We start from the raw sequence: 25,950 nt of genomic DNA on the forward strand, positions 1-25,950 counted from the left end.
GTACCACTGTAGTTGAATGTGCCCTTTTATTTAAAATGCATCTCTGGGTTATTTGTGGGGTGTAGGAATTTGTTCATATTTTTTTTCCAGAATATAGTCTGGCCCTCCACAAGGTCTGAGGGACAGTGGACCGGCCCCCGGCTGAGAAAGGTTGCTGCCCCTGTGCTAGCCCCGGCAGCTCAGGGGCCAAAAACATGCATTCACCTTGTCTTTGCCAACCTGTCTCGCTGCCCAGGTGGGAGCTGCTGTCCGCACACGAGAGCTTATGAAATGGGTAGGCAAACTAAGGCCCGGGGGCCGGATCCAGACCTATCGCCTCCTAAATCTGGCCCCTGGACGGTCCAGGAATCAGCGTGTTTTTACATGAGTAGAATGTGCCCCTTTTAAAAAAATGCATCTCTGGGTTATTTGTGGGGCATAAGAATTCATTCATTCCACACACACCCCAAAATATATAGTCCGGCTCCCCACAAGGTCTGAGGGACAGTGGACCGGCCCCCTGCTGAAAAAGTTTGCTGACCCCTGGTCTACATCCATCAAGGGGAGAGGCCACCCCTAAAAAGCCTCTGCGCCCCTTCTTGATGGCTCTCGCGGTCGACCGAAAGGGACCAAAAAGGGGGGGTGTCTAACTGGGCCGCGGAGAGTGTCCGCATCTTGGCAAGGCAGTTGTGGGGGTAGAAATATAGATACAAAAATAAAAACCTTGGCAACAACCTGTGATTAGAGAGCACTTTGCACCAAAAAAAGAGAGAGAGACGGGGAAGGGGGGGGGAAGAGATTGTCCCCCCCCTTCCTCGCTCGTTTCAGCAACATAGATTTCGGGCCATTTAACAGGCTTTAACAGCCGCTAATCGCCTTTGCCTCTGCCAAGCCCAGAAGCAAAGAGATGGGCACTGCCGCACCTTCGCCCATTTCCCTTTCCCTCCTTGACTCTGCCGTTTGGAAATTCTCCCTCCTCTTCCTCCCGCCTTGCAATTTGACCGTCGCTCTTCATTCTTTTCTCTCGGTTGGCTCCCAAAGGGGCAGCCGACGTCTGGAGCAGCTGAAAGCATAACTCGTTGGGGGGGGGAGAGCGCAATAAGTGCCTTGCAGGGGGACGCTTTCCCAGCTGGGCGTCGCGTTTCAAGCCAGCCGGAGTCAAACCAGTGCTGTCGACACAGGCAGGCAGCTGCTCTCGGGGGGGTTTTCAGACGGGGGTCCTTACCAGTCCTGCCCAGAGACGCCCCTGGGCATTGGACGTGGGAGCTCCTGCCTCCTAAGCGGAGCACAGAATCGTAGAATTGTAGCGTCGGGAGGGAACCCAAAGGTCATCCAGTCCAACCCCCGAGGATTTTGATTGGCGTGACGAAACGTTTGCCTGGTCCCGCCTGCCACACCCTTTTCCTTCGGGGTTCCAGACAGCCGTGCATTGCGGGGGGTTGGAACAGTACGTTTCCGAGCACAATTCAAAGTGTTGGTGCTGACCTTGAAAGCCCTAAACGGCCTCAAAGGCCCAGTAGACCTGAAGGAGCGTCTCCACCCCGGACACCAGGGTCCAGCTCCGAGGGCCTTCTGGCGGTTCCCTCCCTGTGAGAAGTGAGGTTGCAGGGATCCAGGCAGAGGGCCTTCTCGGTGGTGGCCCCCTTATCAGATGTCAAGGAGATAAACGACTATCTGACTTTTAGAAGACATCTGAAGGCAGCCTTGTTTAGGGAAGGTTTTAATGTTTGACTTTTTATTCTGTTTTTAATATTCTGTTGGGAGCTGCCCAGAGTGGCTGGGGAAACCCAGCCAGATGGGTGGGGTATAAATAAATTGTTGTTGTGATGATGATGATGATGATGATGATGATGATGATGATAAGGCTCAGGGTCCCTCCCAACTCTTCTGTGATTCTATGATGCCAAACTCTGTCCCATTGGCCTTGCCCAACTGTCTGTCAACAGTCAGTGGCTGATGGGCACAATGGGTTAGGAGGCGGCCTTTATTTTGGGATGAGGGCACCGGAAAATGGCTCCTTGGGCTGTTCCTTTTAGAGATCTGCTGTGCTCCAGCAAACCCCAGCCTGGTGAGGCCTCCGCCCTTCGCCTTAATAGCCCCCGCTCTGGATCCGAGCCCCTCGGCGCTCACCACCTGCCCTCGCTAAAGGGAGCGCGGTTTTCTATATGTGTGTGTTTTCCTTTTAGATGCATGCAGCGGGAGGAGGTGTGGGCATATGGAACGGACCTGACCTTCGCTGCCAAAAGAGATCTCTCAACTCCCCAAGGAGACGAGAAGCCTTTAATTTTTAATAACAATTAATGTACTCGGAGGGAGGGGGGAGGCGAGTTTGAGGTGGGGGCCGGGAGGCCAACGTAACCGGTGAGTCAGAGCTTGTGCATTCAGGCAGCAGTCTGGGGGTGCTGGTGGATTTGGGAAAAAAAATCCCTATTAGCAGAAAAAGGGTGTGTGTGGGTGTGTGCTGCCCCACATTGGTCCAGCTACAATTTTCGGGCTAGATTGTTGTTGTTGTTTAGTCGTGTCCGCCTCTTCGTGACCCCACGGACCAGAGCACGCCAGGCATTCCTGTCTTCCACTGCCTCCCGCAGTTTGGTCAAACTCATGCTGGTAGCTTCGAGAACACTATCCCACCATCTCATCATCCGTCGTCCCCTTCTCCTTGTGCCCTCCATCTTTCCCAACATCAGGGTCTTTTCCAGGAAGTCTTCTCTTCTCCTGAGGTGGCCAAAGTCTTAGAGCCTCAGCTTCAGGACCTGTCCTTCCAGTGAGCACTCAGGGCTGATTTCCTTCAGAATGGAGAGGTTTGATCTTCTTGCAGTCCATGGGACTCTCAAGAGTCTCCTCCAGCACCAGAATTCAAAAGCATCCATTCTTCTTGATGGTCCAGCTCTCATTTCCATACATCACTACTGGGAAAACCATAGCTTTAACTATATGGGCATTACTGCAATGCATTATATGTGGGGCTTGCCTTTGAAGGAGCGGGTACGTCGCCTGGGGGTCCTCCTGGATCCTCTGCTGTCGTTTGAGGCTCAGGTGGTCTTGGTGGTGCTGAGCTCCCTCTGTCAGCTTTAGCTGGTGGCCCAGCTGTGCCCCTATCTGGGCAAGGACAACCTAACTTCCATCTTCTATGCTCTGGTAGCCTCTAGGTCAAATTACTGCAATGCAACAACAACATTAATGAGAATGCTGGACCAGTCTCTTGCCTCAGTAATGGGCTGGATGAGAGCCAACAGTCTGAAGCTCAGTCCAGATTAGACTGAGGCTCTGTTGGTGGTGGGTTCCCTAGACCAGATGGCTGGCTCTTGGTGGAGTCACACTTCCCCTGAAGGAGCAGGTTCGTAGCTGGATCCTTTGCTGTCGCTCGAGGCTCAGGTGGCCTCAGTGGCCCGGAGTGCCTTCCATCATCTTTGGCTGGTGGCCCAGCTACACCCTATCTGGACAGGGATGTCCTGTTGTCTATGCTCTGGTAACCTCGAGGTTAGATTACTGCAGTGCGTTCTACGTAGGGCTGCCTCTGAAGACAGTTCGGAAACTTCAGCCGGTGCAGAATTCAGCGGCCAGGTCACTCAACGGACGGCAAGACGGTTTGAGCATATTGCACCGATCCTGGTCCAACTGCACTGGTAAAGGTAAAGGTAAAGGGACCCCTGACCATTAGGTCCAGTCGTGGCCGACTCTGGGGTTGCGGCGCTCATCTCGCTTTATTGGCCGAGGGAGCCGGCGTACAGCTTCCGGGTCGTGTGGCCAGCAGGACTAAGCCGCTTCTGGCGAACCAGAGCAGTGCACGGAAACGCCGTTTACCTTCCCGCCAGAGCGGTACCTATTTATCTACTTGCACTTTGATGTGCTTTCAAACTGCTAGGTTGCCAACATCTATATGAAGCCACTGGGAGAGATCATCAGGGGGTTTGGGCTGGGTGTTCACCAGTATGCGGATGATACCCAGATCTACCTCTCTTTTAAATCAGAACCAGTGAAGGCGGTGAAGGTCCTGTGTGAGTGCCTGGAGGCGGCTGGAGGATGGATGGCGGCTAACAGATTGAGGTTGAATCCTGACAAGACTGAAGTCCTGTTTTCGGGGGACAGGGGGCAGGCGGGTGTGGAGGACTCCCTTGTCCTGAATGCGGTCACTGTGCCCCTGAAGGACCAGGTGTGCAGCCTGGGATCCATTTTGGACTCCCAGCTGTCCATGGAGGTGCAGGTCAATTCTGTGTCCAGGGCGGCTGTCTCCCAGCTCCATCTGGTACGCAGGATGAGACCCTCCCTGCCCACAGACTGTCTGGCCAGAGTGGTGCATGCTCTGGTTATCTCCTGCTTGGACTACTGCCATGCGCTCTACGTGGGGCTACCTCTGAAGGATTTGCTGCGGTATAATGCCGTAACAGCAGAGCCAAAGCTCAGTGCTAGAGCACCTCCCCTTCAGAAAACTCTGCCCAAGGAAGCTTCCTTTTACACCTGTCCTTCATTTGTGTATTATAAGGACTGTGACCAGAAGGGACGCGGGTGGCGCTGTGGGTTAAACCACAGAGCCTAGGGCTTGCTGATCAGAAGGTCGGCGGCTCGAATCCCCGCGACGGGGTGAGCTCCCGTTGCTCAGTCCCTGCTCCTGCCAACCTAGCAGTTCGAAGCACATCAAAGTGCAAGTAGATAAATAGGCACCACTCTGGTGGGAAGGTAAACGGCGTTTCCGTGCGCTGCTCTGGTTCGCCAGAAGCGGCTTAGTCCTGCTGGCCACATGACCCGGAAGCTGTACGCCGGCTCCCTCGGCCAGTAAAGCGAGATGAGCGCCGCAACCCCAGAGTCGGCCACGACTGGACCTAACGGACAGGGGTCCCTTTACCTTTACCTTTAAGGACTGGGACCTAGTTTTGCTGCTGCCAGCCCGTGCAGACAACACCAAGCCGGGTGGATCAGCTACCTGGCTTTGCAATCAGGTCAGATTTCCGTGTTCCTGGGGCTGCTTTGCATGCCAGGATTATCGCAGACCTGGTGGCTCTCCCCCCCCCCGCCCATTCCCCACACCATCACCGAGAGGATAAGGACACATCCGAGTCATTCTGCCTCACTCCATCCCAGCCCAGGAGCAACATCAATTGCTATTCAGCCCTTCCAGCACCCCAGGAAACTGCGAGATAATTATTTCTAGCTCTTTCCAACAGTGAAGGTGTAATTACCATAGCCTCAACAGCTCAGGCTAAACGCTCGTGAAAATGGAAATATATATATATACACACACACACACACCATCAACAAGCAAAGAATCACCGGGGTTGTAATCTCTCTGCGGGTCGGACTCCGGCAACGGAAGGAGACTCTAATTGTTTTCGAGGACTGAGGCAACCAGCAGATTCCACACGCGCCGAAAAGTCGCGGCTGCAAGGCCCCTTTTCACCCCAAAGCGTGAGGCTTTGCGCGAGACCAAGAGCATGGGTAGGCAAACTAAGGCGTGAGGGCCAAATCTGGCCCAATCGCCTTCTCAATCTGGCCCGCAGACGGTCCGGGAATCAGCGTGTTTTTACATGAGTAGAATGTGTCCTTTTATTTAAAATGCATCTCTGGGTTATATGTGGGGCACAGGGATTCGTTCACTTTTTTTTTTCAAAATATAGGCCGCCAAGGCCATATAACACCAGTCTTGAAAGACCTACATTGGCTCCCAGTACGTTTCCGAGCACAATTCAAAGTGTTGGTGCTGACCTTGAAAGCCTTAAACGGCCTCGGTCCAGTATATCAGAAGGAGCGTCTCCACCCCCATCGTTCTACCCGGACACTGAGGTCCAGCACCGAGGGCCTTCTGGCGGTTCCCTCACTGCGAGAAGCCAAGTTACAGGGAACCAAGCAGAGGGCCTTCTCGGTGGTGGCACCCTCCCTGTGGAACGCCCTCCCACCAGATGTCAAAGAGAACAACAACTACCAGACTTTCAGAAGACATCTGAAGGCAGCCCTGTTTAGAGAAGCTTTTAATGTTTGATGTATTACAGTATTTTAATATTTTTTTGGAAGCCGCCCAGAGTGGCTGGGGAAGCCCAGCCAGATGGGCGGGGTATAAATAATAAATTATTATTATTATTATTATTACTATTATTATTATTATTATAGTCCAGCCCCCCACAAGGTCTGAGGGACAGTGGACCGGCCCCCTGACCAAGAGCACAGGGTCGGAGCTGAAAGAGGGGGGGCCTTGGAGCTCATCTAGCCAAACCCCGCCGCAGCGCAATGCAGGACGCAGCTACAACGTCCCTGACAGGTGGGCCGCCCGGTTTGCCTCTGAGACCGGCTTCCCCCCCATGCGCCCCCTCAGTCTGCTTTGGTCAGCTGTGGAACTGGCCACTTACAGCTGCCACATGATACCCCTTCCACATTTCTGGATCTTTCAGTGCGGCAGCTGTTAACCTTTGGAACTCCCCGCCTATTGATACCAGTCAGGCACCTTCACTGTACTCTTTGCGGCGCCTGCTAAAAGTCTTTTTTATTTACGCAAGCCTACTCAGACAGCATCTTAAAAAGCAGAGACATCACCTTGCCAACAAAGTTCCGTATAGTTCAAGCTATGGTTTTCCCAGCAGTGATGTATGGAAGTGAGAGCTGGACCATCAAGAAGGCTGATTGCCAAAGAATGGATGCTTTTGAATTCTGGTGCTGGAGGAGACTCTTGAGAGTCCCATGGACTGCAAGAAGATCAAACCTCTCCGCAGGGAAGCGCTGAGCAAAGGCGAGTCCCCAGGCAACGCGGCCGATTTGATCGGCACAAGGCATGCAAGCTCCACCCCCCAGTCATTCTTAGACTCCTTATTGGGTGAGCAACGCAGCCAAGCAACACAGCTGGAGCCTCCCTCCTCCCTGGCTGGCAGGGAGGGAGGGAGAGGAGCTGCTTCCTTTGAAACCCGGGAAATTTAAGGGACATCGTCAATAAGGGACAGCAGCGGGACTCCTCTCTGTCTCCTGGTCCCCCTCCTCTCCTGCCTCTGATTCTGGACTGCTCTCTGACACAGACTCTCCCCGCTCATAAAGCCCTGTTACCTCTTCCGTTTCTGACAGCAGGAGCTGGGATGGAGCAACGGGAGCTCACCCCATCATGGGGATTCGAACCGCCGACCTTTTGATCGGCAAGCCCAAGAGGCTCAGTGGTTTAGACCACAGCACCACCCGCGTCCCTTAAACAAGCCATGACATCTAGCAAAACAAGCCATTTCTGAATCAGCAATGTTACACAGGAGGATTCTACGGCGCAGAAGGAACCCCTGGCTTTCTAGGAACAGAAATCCTAGAATGAGTCAGAGCCGAGTTGGGATTTTAAAATTATTTTATTTTTAGAAAGACGTTCTGAATGCTCCTCGTCGCCGGTAGCCGAACCCTTGCAGCAGCCAGGAGGACGTTTTCCCCCTCACTTTCCATGCCATCTCTGTCTCCTGCCCTGCTGCAACTCCATCTTGTTGTGTCTGACGGGATTTTGCGCCTTATTATTTTATTTTATTTTATTTTGCACAAAGACAGCAAATTAGCGCCACGCGACGAGGAGGCTGTTGAAGCCCCGCTCCTTTTAATTACAGTGGCTTGGCCGTCCTGCCGAGGGAATTACAGCAGCCCAGCGGGGACCTTGCCAGGTGGCGCCTTTTTAAAACTCTGTTGACATTTTACGAAGGGAACGGCTTTAAATGATGGCAAATTAACAGGCGTCTCGCCAGAGCTGGCTGCGTGCGCTGTCTGCGAAGAGAAGCCCCGGTTCCCCCCAGCGGAAGACGTCGGAGTCAGGACATCCCTACCCAAGTGTCAGTCAAATGAGTCCCCCAAAGGGATTTTGTCCTCAAAGTGGCAAACCAGTTGCCCCAAAGTAAAGCCCCCAAGCAAGACTCGGGCACGAAAGCAACAACAACAACAATAACAACAACAACAACAATAATAATTTATTATTTATACCCCGCCCATCTGGTTAGGCTTCCCCAGCCACTCTGGGCGGCTTCCAACAAAATATTAAAATACAGTAAAGCATCAAACATTAAAAGCTTCCCTAAACGCAGGTGGCGCTGTGGGTTAAACCACAGAGCCTAGGACTTGCCGATCAGAAGGTCGGCGGTTCGAATCCCCGCGATGGGGTGAGCTTCCGTTGCTCGGTCCCTGCTCCTGCCAACCTAGCAGTTCAAAAGCACATCAAAGTGCAAGTAGATAAATAGGTACCGCTCCAGTGGGAAGGTAAACGGCATTTCCGTGCGCTGCTCTGGTTCGCCAGAAGCGGCTTAGTCCTGCTGGCCACATGACCCGGAAGCTGGACGCCGGCTCCCTCGGCCAGTAAAGCAAGATGAGCGCCGCAACCCCAGAGTCGGCCACGACTGGACCTAATGGTCAGGGGTCCCTTTACCTTTAAACAGGACTGCCTTCAGATGTCTTCTAAAAGTCTGGTAGTTGTTGTTCGCTTTGACATCTGACGGGAGGGCGTTCCACAGGGAGGGCGCCACCAATGAGAAGGACCTCTGCCTGGTTCCCTGTAACTTGACTTCTTGCAGGGAGGGAACCAACAATCTCCCCTCCTGTGGTTTCCAGCAGCTGGTTGTTTTTGGCATTTGTCTGCCTCGAGAGACAATGGAGTGCGCCTCTGGGGGTGAGGTCAAACTGCACCAAAGTGACCTCTCCGGGGCACAAGCCTGGGCAGCATGCCTGGAGGTCCTGGGCTGCCCGGACGGCAAGACCCGCCTCTCAACTTCATTGATGGGGTCCAAAGGAAAACAGAGAACTATGTTTGGCACCAGCTTGGCAGCTGGAGTTGCCAGAAGCAGGCAAACAAGGCGCCATCCAATAATAATAATAATAATAATAATAATAATAATAATAATAATAATAATAGAATGCGTCCTTTTATTTAAAATGCACCTCTGGGTTATTTGTGGGGCCTGCCTGGTGTTTTTACACGAGTAGAATGTGTGCTTTTATTTAAAATGCGTCTCTGTTGAACCTCTTTTGTTGACCGCCAGCATTACGCTTCCCAGTGTGGAGAGCCAGTGTGGTGTAGTGGTTAAGAGCGGTGGACTCGTAATCTGGTGAACCAGGTTTGCTTCCCCGCTCCTCCACATGCAGCTGCTGGGTGACCTTGGGCCAGTCACACTTCTCTGAAGTCTCTCAGCCCCACTCACCTCACAGAGTGTTTGTTGTGGGAAAGGAGAATGTTAGCCACTTTGAGACTCCTTAAAAGGTAAAGGGACCCCTGACCATTAGGTCCTGTGGTGGCTGACTCTGGGGTTGCGGCGCTCATCTTGCTTTACTGGCCGAGGGAGCTTCCGGGTCATGTGGCCAGCAGGACTAAGCCGCTTCTGGCGAACCAGAGCAGCGCACAGAAACACCGTTTACCTTCCCGCCGGAGCGGTATCTATTTATCTACTTGCACTTTGACATGCTTTCGAACTGCTAGGTTGGCAGGGGCAGGGACCGAGCAACAGGAGCTCACCCCGTCATTGCGGGGATTCGAACCGCCAACCTTCTGATCGGCAAGTCCTAGGCTCTGTGGTTTAACCCACAGCGCCACCTGCGTCCCTTGAGACTCCTTAGGGTAGTGATAAAGCAGGATATCAAATCCAAACTCTTCTTCTTCCCATTTTTAAGTTCGGTTGCTTTGGAAGGCGATAGTCAGGCATCTGCACAGCATGACCAGTCCAACGAAGTTGACGTTGAAGAATCATCGCTTCAGCACGGGTGATCTTTGCTTCTTCCAGTACACTGGTATTGGTAGAGTAGCCATCAACAGCCCCGAATTTGCCTGTGCAACATCTAATTTCCCATCAACAGTGTTTGCTGGCCCCGCAAAGGACGAGGCAAGAGGAAGGGATGTCTCAGGTGGGCTCAGCCAGCTTTGATTTTGGGGTTCTGCCGCGTGTCACTTATCCTTCAAACGCGTAAACATTATCCGTCATCCTGTTCCCTCAAGAGACCCGCCACATCCTTCCTTATTGTTATTGAGGGGGGCAACTCCTAATGTCTGCTTCCCCGTTCCTCTAGTATTTTGCCTTTAATGCAAATCAATTAATTCTCTTCCAAGGGAAAGGGGGGAGGGAGAGAGAGTTGTGCTGCGGTTTCTGATGTTGGCCACATTTACATGGAGGGCAGCGGAGGTGTTTTGTCTCTGAGACTGGAGAGCCGGTCTTCTGTGTGAAGGGTTGGCAGTGAGCGGGAGAGGCGTTCATTTTGCATTTTTCAAAAGTTACCTTGCCGGGGGCCAGAGTTTCCACAACAGATACGGGGAGATGGAGGGGCACAGGATACACCCGGACCTTTTGCATTAATTAGTTTGTTTCGCCGTGTGATCGCAGGACTTACGGTGCGAGTAATGAGATGTGCAGGCGCTTAAAGGCTCCTTGGAAAAACTCACACTGTGACGATCGCGGACCACAGAGTCTTTTATTATTGCTACTTCAACCTTAAACAAACACCTTTCCGATCTGCTCTGGATTAGTATAGGTTTCTCATGTGCATATTATATATAGTGTTTGTTTGCCTAAAATCTATACACCGCTTGATTCTAGGTGCCCTTTTAAATATAGGAGGGGAAATGATTGCTTTGTCGTTGTTCCTGTTCCTACTATGTATTTTGTGGTTTTGATATTGTAATTTTATGTAGCCATCTGCCCTAAGATCTGCAGACGAAGAGCAGCTTACCATTAATACTAATCATAATAATACAGTGGTACCTCGGTTCCCAAACACCTCCGTTGTCGTACATTCCGGTTTCCGAGCACCAAAAACCCGGAAGCAAATGCTTCCGTTTTCGAACGTTTTTCAGAACTTGAACGTGCGGCGTGTCTTCCATTTGAGTGCAAGAAGCTCTTGCAACCAGCGGGAAGCTGCGCCTCGGTTTGCAAACGTTTTGGAAGACGAACGGGCTCCCAGGACGGATGACGTTCGAGAATCAAGGTACCACCTGTAAGTGCTCTGGGCGGCTCCCAGCAGATTAAAAACAGAATAAAAGCTGCTGTCTAGAGCAGTGGAAAACAAGCTTGTTCCATCCTCCGTTTGAAAGCCCTTCATATATCAGAAGATGGCTATTATATCACCTCTCAGCCCTCTCTTCTCCAGGCTAAACTTCTCCTTCAACCTTTCTTGTAGGGCTTGGTTTCCAGAACTTTTAACATCTTGGGTGCTGTCCTCTGTACACTTTTCATCTTGTCCATACCCTTCTTAATATGAGGTGTCCAGAACTGGAGACAAGACTCCAGGTGGATTACAGCCCCCATTGGCCACGCTGTCTGTTGGCACTGCTGGGAATTGGGACCCCCCAACCACACCTGGGTTGGGGACAGACATCGCCCTTCTTTGATATGCCACATTTCTTGTGAAACTCCGTGTTTGAATCACTCAAGTAAAACAGAGTACAGTAGAACCTCGGTTTTTGAACGTAATCTGTTCCGGAAGACCGTTCGACTTCCGAAACGTTCGAAAACTGAGGTGCAAGGCGCTGTCTGCAATTTAAATGGAGACAAAAACCTCAGCGGAAGCCGTTCGACTTCCAAGGCACATCCGAAAACAAAAACGGTTACCGTATTTTTTGCTCTATAAGACTCACTTTTCCCCTCCTAAAAAGTAAGGGGAAATGTGTGTGCGTCTTATGGAGCGAATGCAGGCTGCGCAGCTATCCCAGAAGCCAGAACAGCAAGAGGGATTGCTGCTTTCGCTGCGCAGCGATCCCTCTTGCTGTTCTGGCTTCTGAGATTCAGAATATTTTTTTTCTTGTTTTCCTCCTCCAAAAACTAGGTGCGTCTTGTGTTCTGGTGCGTCTTATAGAGGGGAAAATACGGTACTTCTGGGTTTTCAACATTGGAAAACCGAAACGTTTGGCTTCCGAGACGCTCGAAAAACCGAGGTTCCATTGTATCTGAATACCGTGGCAGCAACAATTTGTAGTGAAATGTGCCTCGCCGTCACAACAGTGCCAACAATCGATGGTTCTTCTAGAACAGAGGTGGGCAGAGCTATTGGCCCTGGGGGGCTGAGTATGGTGGTTGGGGGCACACGCACAGGTGTGCCACGAGCTCACGGGCACCTCTCCCCCCCCATCCCAAGAAATTAAAACCTGTGGAACCGGCCCTGAAATCAGCATAACCAACATATTGCGAACTGTTAGATGGGAGAGACGGTGTTTCTGGGACCTTGCAGAGCTGTCAAGGCCCGTCAAGGATGGAAGCCAGGTGCCCAGGGAATTTTAAGCCGCTAGTCCTCATGGTTGGAGACGGATGCTTGACATTTCCAAAGGCAGAACGGAGGAAGGGAGAAGGGTGGAGAGGCTGTTCCCGTCTCCCCGTGATTAGCAGAAAGCCAGACAACTTGTGCGAAAGCGGAGGAGAAGAAGTGGCGGAATAAATTATGCAAAGCAAGTGAAATCATGCAGATTTGCTTCGTTCTCATTAAATAAATTAATTTAATCAAAGTAATTGCGCCCATTTGCTTAATAGCTTTCAGATGAGCCCCGTCGCCTTAGCAGAGCATGCCAAGAGTCCCCCCGGATCAGGCCAGGATCCCACCTAGGCCTACTTCCGAATTCTCCACGGAGCCCCTCATCAGATGCCCCCAGGAAGCCAAGAAGGGCTTTTTGTGTCTATTTGTGATAGACTGCTTCTGTACGAGGAGGTTCCATTTAACTCTCCTGAGTTAACTTGCCTTGGTTCCCAAACGCCGAAAACCCGGAAGTGGGTGTTCCGGTTTTCGAACGTTTTTCGGAAGCCGAGCGTCCAATGCGGCTGTCGGCTATTGTTCCGGGGCTCCTGCACCAATTAGAAACTGTACCTTGCTTTCCGAACATTTCAGAAGTCAAACAGACTTCCGGAATGGATTAAGTCTGCCGCTTTTATTTTTGCTAATTATTTTGCGTTTTTTGTTTTTGAGGCTTTTTCGGTTCATTTGCTTTTGTGACTGTGTGGAACCCGGTTCAGCTACTGATTGATGGATTGTGTGACTGTGGAAATGGATAAAAGCCCCCCATCCAGACAATGATTATCATCAGTGCACATATGAAAAATATTTCGTTTTAATTTTTATCATCTACAATACTTTCTTTATTTATTTTATAGTACAGCACATTGGTTATTGCTTTCATTTTATGGATAAACGGTCTCGTTAGATAGTAAAATTCATGTTGAATTGCTGTTTTAGGGGTTGTTTTTAAAAGTCTGGAACAGATTAATCCGTTTTGCATTGCTTTGTATGGGAAAGCGAGCCTTGGTTTCGGAACGGACTTCCAGAACGGATTAAGTTTGAGAACCAAGGTGCCACTGTATATCATTTCCCAGAAAGCCTTTATTACCTTCCATGACCACCACACATGATAAAAGGTACCTTTCAGAAAGGGGTCTTTTATTTGGGCTCATAGCAGATACAGCATCGTCCCCAAGTCTTGGGATTCAGCGGTGCAGGAGCTTTGAGAGCAGGGCCAGGACTTCGGGACTGGAGAGGAGCAAGGAAGATGCCCCAACGAGTTTCTTCCACCCTGCCCGCCAAGACGTGGGAATGTTGGGGTTGCAAATGCCGGCCTCATCGGAGGCAGGCGGGACTAGAGGGGCTGCCGGCCTTATCCAACAGCCTCTTCACATGCTCCGGACATTTCTGAATGCCAGCAGCTGGAACCCACAGGAGGGGATTGCTTCTCTCGCACTCAGGTCTTCCTCATCACCTTCCCATTAGAGCAGCCTTTCTCAACCTGTGGGTCCCCAGATGTTGTAGGACTACAACTCCCATCATTCCCAGCTAGCAAGGCCAGAGCTCAGGGGTGATGGGAGTTGTAGTTATGGTGCTGGAGGAGACTCTTGAGAGTCCCATGGACTGCAAGAAGATCAAACCTCTCCATTTGGAAGGAAATCAGCCCTAAGTGCTCACTGGAAGGACAGATCCTGAAGCTGAGACTCCAAAACTTTGGCCACCTCCTGAGAAGAGAAGACTCCCTGGGAAAGACCCTGATGCTGGGAAAGATGGAGGGCACAAGGAGAAGGGGACGACAGAGGACGAGATGGTGGGACAGTGTTCTCGAAGCTACGAACATGAGTTTGACCAAACTGCGGGAGGCAGTGGAAGACAGGAGGGCCTGGCGTGCTCTGGTCCAGGGGGTCACGAAGAGGCGGACACGATTAAACAACAACAACATCTGGGGACCCACAGGTTGAGAACCGCTGCATTAGATCATCTTGCTCTCCGCTGCGAGAGCAGGAAACTGGTCCAGATTCGCCCCTGGCCTGATCCAGCTGTTCTGAGGTTCTTTGCTTGCAATTGCAAAGAGGAGTGGGTGGTCCTGGGGGGCTTGGAAGAAGAAGAAGAAGAAGAAGAGGAAGAAGAAGAAGAAGAAGAAGAAGAAGAAGAAGAAGAAGAGGAGGAGGAGTTTGGATTTGATATCCCGCTTTATCACTACCCAAAGGAGTCGCAAAGCAGCTAACATTCTCCTTTCCCTTCCTCCCCCACAACAAACACTCTGTGAGGTGAGTGGGGCTGAGGGACTTCAGAGAAGTGTGACTGGCCCAAGGTCACCCAGCAGCTGCATGTGGAGGAGCAGAGATGCGAACCCAGTTCACCAGATTACGAGTCCACCGCTCTTAACCACTACACCACACTGGCTCTCTCTTGTTAGTGGGTCTGGGTGTGGGCCCTGGGCATACGCTCGCCTGTGCCGACCTGTGTCACACACACACACACACACACACAGAGAGAGAGAGAGAGAGAGAGAGGGAAGCTATGAAATGTAGGTTGCCGCAGCGGAGAGGCGGTCCTCTCTGACGAAGCCCCTCAGAGCTCGGAGACCTTTCAAGAGCTCCTGATGAGTGGGACCCTAATGGCGAGGCTTGTGGTTGAAGGAGACCTAGCCGGGCCCGTTCCCCCCGGAGAGAGATAAACGCCATAGAGTGCTCTCCGGCAGCCTTGAGTAATGATATCATTAGCAGGTGGAAGCTGGGAGAGTGTTGAGCTGGAGAGGATGGAGAGAGAGAGGAGAGGGGGAATAGCTAGAGAAAACCAGAAAGGCTCACTCTCAACTCATAATGCAGATTCCGGGGCTTGAGGCCGGGCTCGGCAGCTTTCCCGGTGGAACTTCAGCCTGCTTCACACGCAGGCTGGGATTTTGGGTGGGTTGGGATAATAATGCTCACCCTAATGGGAAACCAGCGAGCTTCCTTGGTTTGCAGAATCATCGAATTGTTGAGTTGGAAGGCAACCTGAGGATTGGTCCAGTATATTTGAAGGAGCATCTCCACCTCCATTGTTCTGCCCGGACACTGAGGTCCAGCGCTGAGGGCCTTCTGGCAGTTCCCTCCCTGTGAGAAGCCAAGTTACAGGGAACCAGGCAGAGGGCCTTCTCGGTGGTGGCACCCGCCCTGTGGAACGCCCTCCCACCAGATGTCAAGGAGATAAACAACTGCCAGACTTTTAGAAGACACCTGAAGGCAGCCCTGTTTAGGGAAGCTTTTAATGTTTGACGGACTATTGTATTTTAATACAGTGGTACCTCGGGTTAAGTACTTAATACTTTCCAGAGGTCCGTACTTAACCTGAAACTGTTCTTAACCCAAAGCACCACTTTAGCTAATGTGGCCTCCCGCTGCCGCCACGCGATTTCTGTTCTCATCCTGAAGCAAAGTTCTTAACCCGAGGTACTATTTCTGGGTTAGTGGAGTCTGTAACCTGACGCATCTGTAACCTGAAGTGTCTGTAACCCAAGGTACCACTGTATTCCATTGGAAGCTGCCCAGAGTGGCTGGGGAAACCCAGCCAGATGGGTGGGGTATAAATAATAAATTCTTCTTCTTCTTCTTCTTCTTCTTCTTCTTCTTCTTCTTCTTCTTCTTCTTCCTCTTCCTCTTCCTCTTCCTCTTCCTCTTCCTCTTCTTCCTCTTCTTCTTCCTTGGTTCCCAACCAAACCAGAATTCTCCCCCAAGAGTCACCGGCTTCGCAGAACCAAGAGCCGTCCTTTCCTCTCGCGGCCTCTTCTGCCCGCCCGCCTGCTCACTCCTGCACCCGCCGCGGTTTGCATTACGCACCCAGCGGTGCGCTCTCGTCTTGTAGGTGGGCCACAGATCTGGGGGGAAAGCGGCCCCGCCCTCCCATGCTCAATTGCCACTTCTCGGCTCAGTGGGAAGCTGCTGGCTGCGGCCGTCTCCATTTAAATGGAGATGTGGTCACGTCTTCCGCTGGGCAACGAAACGCCTCATGGAGAGTTATAGATCTGTTTGGATGTATGTATGCATTGCGAAAGGTAATGCGTTTCCGCTTCTGGATGCTGGAAGGCGGGGGGGTGGAGGGTCAGAGAACCCCTGGGGGGCACAGAGTCTTTCCCCTCTCCATTGGCACACAGGAATGAGAAACTTTCAGAGGCGGAAGGTATGCAAACCTTGGAATCACAGAGGATTCCTTTTTTCCAAGGCTGTGAGCCCCTCTTCATTTTCATGTATAATATTTTTTTATTGAGTTTTACACTGCATGTTCAAATTCAAACATTAAACATCACCATCAGCATTTAAAGGTAAAGGGACCCCTGACCATTAGGTCCAGTCATGGCCGACTCTGGGGTTGCGGCGCTCATCTCGCTTTACTGGCCAAGGGAGCCAGCGTACAGCTTCCGGGTCATGTGGCCAGCAGGACTAAGCCGCTTCTGGAGAACCACAGAAACACCGTTTACCTTCCCGCCGGAGTGGTACCTATTTATCTACTTGTGCTGGTGTGCTTTCGAACTGCTAGGTAGGCAAGAGCAGGGACCGAGCAACGGGAGCTCACCCCGTCATCGCGGGGATTCGAACCGCCGACCTTCTGATCGGCAATCCTAGGCTCTGCGGTTTAACCCACAGCGCCACCCGCGTCCCACACCATCAGCATTTAGGAGTCTCTGAATCCTTAGACTCCCCTACACCTTTCCATGGTTCTGTTGAATGGACTGAGCCATCCAGGGGCCTTTACCTTTTACCTGGAGAGCGGGGCACCTTTCTCTGGGCGAGGGCCACAGTCTCAAATGGGCAGCTTTCTGGGGGCTGGAGGCAAATGGGGACATGGCAACGGGTGTGATTGTTTCTCCTGCGCAGTTAAAAGCCAGAGGTTTTTCTCTCACACAAATGCATCATCCGACATCTCTCTATACCTCACACAGGTGAGCAAGAGGCCAGTCTCATCATACTCAGGAAGGCTATGAATTGGGGCCGCTGAGGGGCACGGGGATAGGGTGTCAGAGTTTGGCCTATACGTTGGAGAAATAGTCTTTTTTTTTTTTACAATCTTTTTTATTCAGTTTTACACTACACACTTAAATTCCAAACATTAAACACCACCATCTGCATTTAGGTTTCCCTGAATCCTTAGACTCCCCTCCAGCCTTCTGTGGCTTCTATTTTCAATCTTTTTCAACTGCTTCACATATTTTCTCTATTTTTCTCAAATAATCCATTTTTTACCTTCATTTTTAATACATTGCATGTGCTTCTCAAACCCTGCCAAAGTTTTTAGTTGTCCACAGTGTTCTCTTAAGTACATTGCGAATTTTCCCTGTTCCTTATTAAAATCCCTCTCTTCCTGGTTTCTGATCTTCCCGGTCATTTTGGCCATTTCAGGATAATCCATCATCTTCATCAGCCTCTTGTCTCTGGTCAGGACTTTATCTTCTTTCCATTTGTGGGCCAAGGTGGTTTGGGCTAGACCTCAAAGTCCACCTTATTTTTTGTGTGGGTGACGCTATGGCCTAAACTACTGAGCCTCTTGGGCTTGCTGATCAGAAGGTCGCCGGTTCAAAGCCCCGCGATGGAGTGAGCTCCCATTGCTCTGTCCCAGCTCCTGCCAACCTAGCAGTTTGAAAGCACGCTGGTGCAAGTAGATAAATAGGTACCACTGTGGCGGGAAGGTAAAGGCATTTCCGTGCACTCTGGTTTCCGTCGTGCGCCAAAAGCGGTTCAGTCCTGCTGGCCACATGACCCGGAAAGCTGTCTGCAGACAAACGCCGGCTCCCTCATCCTGAAAGCGAGATGAGCGCTGCAACCCCATAGTCGCCTTTGACAGGACTTAAGCATCCAGGGGTCCTTTACCTTTAGCTTTTTTACCTTATTTTTTGTTTCTTTCCCCCCTTAAATCCTCTCCCTGCCTCCTCCTTTCTTCCTCTTTTTTCCTGCCACCCCCTTCACCCTTCTCTTTTTGCCATCCCCCCTCTCTGTCTTTTCCGCCCCCCGCTTCACCTCCTCTCTTCCAGCCACCCTTTCTCTCTTAATTCCCCCTCGTCTCCTTCCCACCCACCTGAAATTAAGCCAAGCGCCATACTTGGGGGCCCCCCTAGGGATACAGACCCCCCACCCCTCGATCTATGGGAACAGAGTCTATTGGAGGGTGCAAAGGAGGATAATATGGGGTTCATCCAGGCAACGTCTTTTTCAGGGACGACAGTCCTCAGGACGCAGTGGGTGGGAAGAAGCTGGGGGGGGGGCATTAGACAAGATTGGCCAAAGAAGGGGGGGGGGAGAAACGGCAGTCTCAGAAAGCAATTAGTTATGGTGTCTTAAGGAGCCCGGTGCTCCCCCTTTCGAATCTGAGATACCATCGCCTGATTTCCCTGCTTTGACTAAGCCCCTAATCTCCCAGATAATCTGTCTCAAAAAATGCAAAATACATATATATATATAAGAGAGAAAGAGCGCTAGCTGGAGTTGGCCTGTGAATACAACACCTGAGGGGGCGCCGAAAACGATTCTCCCCCCGCACACTACTTTACTAATCACCTACTGTTGCCACTTTATTAATTTTAAGAGGTGCTCTGTTTAATCTTGTAAAAAGGTAATGGGAAGAGGTAAGATTAGGCCGACCACGTGGACGTTTCGGGCACTCAGGGCTTCTCCGCAAGAGGCAGAGCTGTTTCATAGATATTGTGTGGAATCTTAGATCTGGAAGGGCCCTCCAAGGATCATCTAGTCCAACCCAAGAATTTGCAGCTGCTGAACCTGCAGACTTGGCGTTGCCTTCACCGTGCTCTAATCGACAGAGCTGTCCGGCTGTCGGCAGTAGGAATTGCCAGAAGGCCGGTGGCTCTGGGGTGCTTGAGCCTCAGGGCACCAGCAGCTGTGAATTTCTCTGCCACGACGACGTTTCAAATATGGATTTCCCGGCTCTTAAGTGGAAATGGACGCGGGTGGCGCTGTGGGTTAAACCACAGAGCCTAGGGCTTGCCAATCAGAAGGTCGGCGGTTCGAATCCCCGCAATGACGGGGTGAGCTCCCATTGCTCAGTCCCTGCTCCTGCCAACCTAGCAGTTCGAAAGCACGTCAAAGTGCAAGTAGATCAATAGGTACCACTCTGGCGGGAAGGTAAACGGCGTTTCCGTGCGCTGCTCTGGTTCGCCAGAAGCGGCTTACTCCTGCTGGCCACATGACCCAGAAGCTGTACGCCGGCTCCCTCGGCCAGTAAAGCGAGATGAGTGCCGCAACCCCAGAGTCGGCCACGACTGGACCTAACGGTCAGGGGTCCCTTTACCTTTAAGTGGAAATGGCACACTGAGAAATATTTCGTTAAACGAATTCTGAATGCTGTACTGCACGCATCAAGGTGGTTCGCAGTGACAGGGCAGCTGCCTTGAGTGCAGAAGGTGCCAAGTTCAGTCCCCAGCAGCACTGGACTTCGGCTTCCGAAAAACATTCGCAAACTGGAATGCTTACTTCTGGTTTTGCGGCGTTCGGGAGCAAAGCCGTTCGAGTACCAAGGTTCCACTCAGGGCTGGGGTTTGGTTCGAGGAGCCCCTAAGCTACTGAAGGTAATGGGGCCCTTTTTATCTCCAGCTGCCCTTTGCCAACAACAAATGGTCACCGTTTTCTGTGTTAAATGTATGCTACATGGTATTTTATGGACCTCATAGGTCTCTCAAGCCATTTGCACATGTTGCCCTGCAACCAGTCCATGCAGAATGTAGGCACCCTATATATTTGTTGTTGTTGTTGTTTAGTCATTTCGTCGTGTCCGCCTCTTCGTGACCCCCTGGACCAGAGCACGCCAGGCCCTCCTGTCTTCCACTGCCTCCCACAGTTTGGTCAAACTCATGCTGGCAGCTTCGAGAACACTGTCCCACCATCTCGTCTTCCGTTGTCCCCTTCTCCTTGTGCCCTCCATCTTTCCCAGCATCAGGGTCTTTTCCAGGGAGTCTTCTCTTCTCAGGAGGTGGCCAAAGTCTTGGAGCCTCAGCTTCAGGATCTGTCCTTCCAGTGAGCACTCAGGGCTGATTTCCTTCCGAATGGAGAGGTTTGATCTTCTTGCTGTCCATGGGACTCTCAAGAGTCTCCTCCAGCACCAGAATTCAAAAGCATCCATTCTTCGGCCATCAGCCTTCTTTATGGTCCAGCTCTCACTTCCATACATCACTACTGGGAAAACCATGGCTTTAACTATACGGACCTTTGTCGGCAAGGTGATGTCTCTGCTTTTTAAGATAGAAAGGAACAAACCAGTGATATTTTAGGGAGCAGGCGATTAGGCGGGGCCCATGACTTACATCCTAGGAGCCTACACAACACAAAACACTGTTGCTGTACGTAGGTTTTATTTCATTTGTTTTTTATCTTACGTTTTGGAAATGTACATCCAGTTGTTTTTTCCCTTTAATTTTTTGGGGGCCCCCAAGAGAGTGGGGCCCTAAGTTCTAGCTTGTTTAGCTTATACATAAATCCGGCACCGGTACCACTGTACTAAATTCAGATGCAGACTGAGGACCACAAAAGACTTTATTGCCTCTTTCCTCCCAAGGGGAGGGGAAGTGACACAAAGCTAAGCCTGGCAGGGCAGCTTAAGGTAAAGGTAAAGGGACCCCTGACCATTAGGTCCAGTCGTGGCCGACTCTGGGGTTGCGGCGCTCATCTCGCTTTATTGGCCGAGGGCGCCGGCGTACAGCTTCCGGGTCATGTGGCCAGCAGGACTAAGCCGCTTCTGGTGAACCAGAGCAGCGCACGGAAACGCCGTTTGCCTTCCCGCCGGAAGTATTGATCTACTTGCACTTTGACGTGCTTTTGAACTGCTAGGTGGGCAGGAGCAGGGACCGAGCAACGGGAGCTCACCTCGTCGTGGGGATTCGAACCGCCGACCTTCTGATCGGCAAGTCCTAGGCTCTGTGGTTTAACCCACAGCACCACCCACATCCAGCAGGACAGCTTACTCTATGGCATTAACCCTTTCATGCATTGATTGGACTCATGCAGGTTATATGACCCTGGTGACGTTCCGAGTCCCTTAACCTCTGCTTTTCCCTCCCCCTGCAGGTTCCACCAGGGTGACTACACCGTGGAGGTGAGCATCAACGACTACCTGGACATCTACTGCCCTCACTACGAGCTCCCGTTCCCCATGGACCACATGGAGCGATACATCCTCTACATGGTCAACTATGAGGGCCACGACTCCTGCGACCACCGCCAGAATGGCTTCAAGCGCTGGGAGTGCAACCGGCCCGACTCGCCCAACGGGCCGCTGAAGTTCTCCGAGAAATTCCAGCTCTTCACCCCGTTTTCGCTGGGCTTTGAATTCCGACCGGGGCATGAGTATTACTACATATGTAAGTACTGGGGACACGGGTGGTGCTGCGGGCTAAACCACTGAGACTAGTTGGGCCTCCCCTTTGGCCTGATCCTCTGTGACATCAGAGCAGCTAAGCCAATAGCAGCCGGAGAGGCTGTGTGTCTCTTTGCGTGTGTTGCGATTTCCCTCACCCTGAGAGGTCTTTCAGGACCGGTAGGTCTTTCAGGAAAAGGGACGCGGGTGGCGCTGTGGGTTAAACCACAGAGCCTAGGACTTGCTGATCAGAAGGTCGGCGGTTCGAATCCCCGCCGGGTGAGCTCCCGTTGCTCGGTCCCTGCTCCTGCCAACCTAGCAGTTTGAAAGCACCTCAAAGTGCAAGTAGATCAATAGGTACCGCTCCGGCGGGAAGGTAAACGGCGTTTCCGTGCGCTGCTCTGGTTTGCCAGAAGCGGCTTAGGCCTGCTGGCCACATGACCCGGAAGCTCCCTCGGCCAGTAAAGCAAGATGAGCGCCGCAACCCCAGAGTCGGTCACGACTGGACCTGATGGTCAGGGGCCCCTTTACCTAGGTCTTTCAGGACCGGTGTTATATGGTCTTGGCGGCTGCTCCCAGTCACTAGTCTGGCAGCCGCATTCTGGATTAGTTGTAGTTTCCAGGTCACCTTCAAAGGTAGCCCCACATAAAGCGCATGGTAGTAGTCCAAGCAGGAGATAACCAGAGCATGCACCACTCTGACCAGACTGTGGGCAAGGAGGGTCTCAGCCTGTGTACCAGATGTAGCTAGTAGACAGCTGCCCTGGACACAGAACTGACCTGCGCCTCCATGGACAGGTGTGAATGCTTCTGAATGTCATTTGCTACAAACCACAGGGGGAGAGAGTTGTTGTGGGGCTCAGAACATGCTTGTGAGCTCCCCTTGGGGGTCTCTTGTTGGCCACCCACGCTGGACGGGCCCGATCCACCAGGCCTCTCTCCTTAACATTCCCCGAGCTCTTCCTCCGAGCTGCGTTTCGAAAAGACGGCAAAATCGGAAGCGACGACGTAGCCAATTTAAGCGTCCTGATTGCACCGTCGATCCTAAACCAAAGCAATCTCAGGGACCGGTTTAATTAGCTGGCGTGACTCTATTTAACCTCCGGCGGCGGCTCGGGAGTGCCGAACACCCAAAGACCCAGCTGGCGGGGCCACATTCCACAGATAATAATGAAAATAAACCCATATGAGAGAGAGAGAGAGAGAAAGGCCCTTTGCAACTCATCCGTTTCCCCCCTTGCAATCACGCCCATCGTGGCAGCTGGGGGAGGGAAGGGTGGCGGGACAGCGGCGCTAAAAATGATTCTGTTCCCAGACCATGTTTCAGCTTGTAAATGATTTGAACTCAGCCCTCCCGCCGGGACCTGTGGCCCGGCTCGGCTACCAGGGAGGAAAAATAATCAAACGTTCGAAATTAGCTTCCCGGACCACCCATTAAGAAAGCCCCTGATTTAAGAGTCTTCATTTATCTTCATTTTCTTTTCTTTTCTTTTTTTGGTGAAGAAGGAAAGGGAGCAGTGGCGAGAGAGGGAGGAACCTGGCTTTGAGCCTGCCTGAAAATGGCAAGGGCAAGAAACCTGGCCGTGAAAAGGTTCCTGGTGACTCGCTGTACCTGGGGAGTTTGGGACACGGTTGGCACTGTGGTCTAAACCACCGAGCCTGGGACTCGGTGTGCTGGTCCCATGGGTTTCCGTGAGGCGTGGTCTGAGTCCACAGTATTTAGGGTACAGTATTGAGGCCGTCCGTCAAAGCTGAAGCTGGGTCCAAGGCAGGGAGTCGGGCGAGGTCAGGAGATCCGGCAGGCCAGGGTGCCGGCAGGAACAGGCTACCAACAACGTTGCTCCCGCAACCTGGGACTGGGGCTGGCTGGCTTTTATCTGCCCTGAGGCATTAGGGCGGCCCCAATCCTCAGGTGACTCGCCTCTCCTGGCCTGGAGGCGAGCACCCCTCCTGCGGGAACTTAGTTCCCTCCGCCTCTCTGCCCTGAGCCTCTGCAGCTCAGGAGAGGCTGGAGGGTTACCGGACCCAGAGGCAACCTCAGCTTCCTCTGCCGGGGCTGAGAGTGGAGCACCTGCAGGCAATGGGTCCTCCATCCCCTCAGGAGCCAGAGCAGACTCACCTGAGGACCCAGCACAGGTGAGGACCCTTCAGGCTCAAGCCCCAGCCCTGGCTCAGCTGGTTCTGGAGGCGGGGACTCCTGTGCAGGCTGGGATTCCTCAGGTTCAGCCTCAGAGTCCGAATCCCAGGCCATCACACTCGGGCTCGGACTCGGAACCGGAGGAGTCTCGGTCCGCACCAGATCCTCTGCCTCAGGCAGCATTTGAACAGAGTCTGGGGCCTGATTCTGAAGAGCCCCAGTCTGCACAGGTTCCCCTGCAACAAACACCAGCTGGGCCGAGTCAGGGGCCTGATCCTGCCCTGGCTCCAGATGCAGGGATTACCTCATTGCCTCCAGCTGGGCCATCACTTACAGCTGCTCCACTACCGGTTGGGTCAGAGGAAACTGAGGCAGCCCCTGGGTCTAGTAACCCACCGACGTCTCCCGAGCTGCAGAGACTCAGGTCTGAGAGAAGGAGAGACCTGAGTACTCGCAGGAGGAGTGCTCGCCTTCGGGCGAAACAGGGAGGTGAGTCACTGGGGGATCAGGACCGGCCGTTACCCCGTCAAAGATAAAAGGCTGCCGGACCCCGCCCCAGGTTGCGGGAGCAACATTGCTGCTTGCTGGAACCCTGTGCCTGACCTAGTCTGGTTTCCTGCCTTGGCCCTGTTGGACTGACTCCTTGTGGAATCCTTGGATTCGGGACCGGACCTGGACCGCGTTGCTCGAGTTAACCCCCGGGCCCAGCACATTGTGGATCGGAAGGTCGGCGGTTCGAATCCCCGCAACGGGGCGAGCTGGGGGGCCTGTGGTTTCTCCTGCTTGCACTGCTGTGACATCAGAGCAGCTAAGCCAATAGGAGCCAAGGAAGCCATCTTTTTTTCCCCTCCCGACAGAGGCCTGCTTGACATCACAGCTGCTAAGCTAGTAACAGTCAGAGAGGATGTAACAGCGCTTAACGCAGGCCTACTGTGGCGTCAGCTAAGCCAATAAAGGCTTGAGGGGTTGTGATTTTCCCTTGCCGGTAGCCTGCTGTGACATCAGAGCAGCTAAGCCAATAACGGTTAAGAGAGGTGAAGACGAGGGCAACCAAAACCATCAAGGGATTTTCACTTCAGGGAAGTGGCAAGGGAAGGCAGCGGTGGAGGAAGCCATAGTTGGCAGCTATGCTGGGGGGGAGGCAGCGGGCAGACAGCATGGGGCCTGTGGGCACCCGAGATGCGTAGCTTGGGTGTGCTGAAGGCCCCACAGTGAGTGCTGCCCGCCATTTTGTCACCCCCTTAGTGGGGACACCCGGGGCAGACCGCACCTACCGCACACCCCCTTGCTACGCCCCTGAGTGAAGGTCCAGGGGAAATGATATGAAATTATTCCTGGCATGGAAGAAGCAGAACGCGAGAACTCGTGGGTGCCCAATAATAATAATAATAATAATAATAATTTATAATTTATTATTCTGATCCTGATCTGATTTGAGGATGTGTTTTAATTGATTGTCTGATTTTATGTTAATGTGTTATACATTTGATGTTAACCACTCTGAGCCCGGCTTCGGCTGGGGAGGGCGGGATATAAATAAAAAATTTTATTTTTATTATTATTATTATACCCTGCCCAGCCACTCTGGGCGGTTTCCCCAGCCACTCTGGGCTGCTTCCACAAAGACCAAAAATACACTAAGATGTCACACATTAAAAGCTTCCCTGAACAGGGCTGCCTTAAGATGTCTTCTGAATGTCAGGTAGTTGTTTATCTCTTTGACATCTGATGGGAGGGCGTTCCACAGGGCGGGTGCCACCACCGAGAAGGCCCTCTGCCTGGTTCCCTGTAGCTTTGCTTCTCGCAATGAGGGAACCGCCAGAAGGCCCTCAGAACTGGACCTCAGCGTCCGGGCAGAACGATGGGGGTGGAGACGCTCCTTCAGGTATACTGGGCCGAGGCCGTTTATTGGAACATTGGAACTAAGCCGAACATTGGAAGATTCAAGGCAGAAAGAAGGAAGTCCTTCTTCACGCAGCTCAGATTTCAACTGCGGAACTCCCTGCCACAAGAGGCAGGCATGGCCACCCACTTGGACGGCTTTAAAAGCAGGTTGGGCAAGGCTTTCAATGGCCGCTGGGTCACGACGCTGGACTAGTTGGGCCTCCCCTTTGGCAGGGCTCTCGCGTGACACAGGCCTTCTGTGACATCAGAGCAGCTAAGCCAATAGCAGCCGGAGAGGCGGTGTGTCTCTTTGCATGTGTTGCGATTTCCCTCACCTCGAGAGGTCCATGCAGATCTCCGTCTTGCAACCGCAAGGCTGGAACCGGGCCCCCGGCAAGGAAAGAGATCGGGCCCCTTTGCGCTGTCAGTTTCAAGGTCAG

General features: G+C 52.3%; 1 protein-coding gene across 1 annotated transcript in view; it reads left to right on the forward strand.

Moving 5' to 3' along the window:
* EFNA2 (ephrin A2) overlaps positions 1-25,950 on the forward strand; it is a 166,629-nt gene that overhangs the window by 119,235 nt on the left and 21,444 nt on the right. The window contains exon 2 of the mRNA XM_080989275.1: positions 21,201-21,493. Within this exon, the coding sequence (XP_080845401.1) occupies positions 21,201-21,493 (293 nt within the window). The remainder of the gene's footprint in view (positions 1-21,200; positions 21,494-25,950) is intronic.

The sequence above is a fragment of the Podarcis pityusensis genome (assembly GCF_964106645.2).
Source record: "Podarcis pityusensis genome assembly, chromosome: 18".
Taxonomy (NCBI): domain Eukaryota; kingdom Metazoa; phylum Chordata; class Lepidosauria; order Squamata; family Lacertidae; genus Podarcis; species Podarcis pityusensis.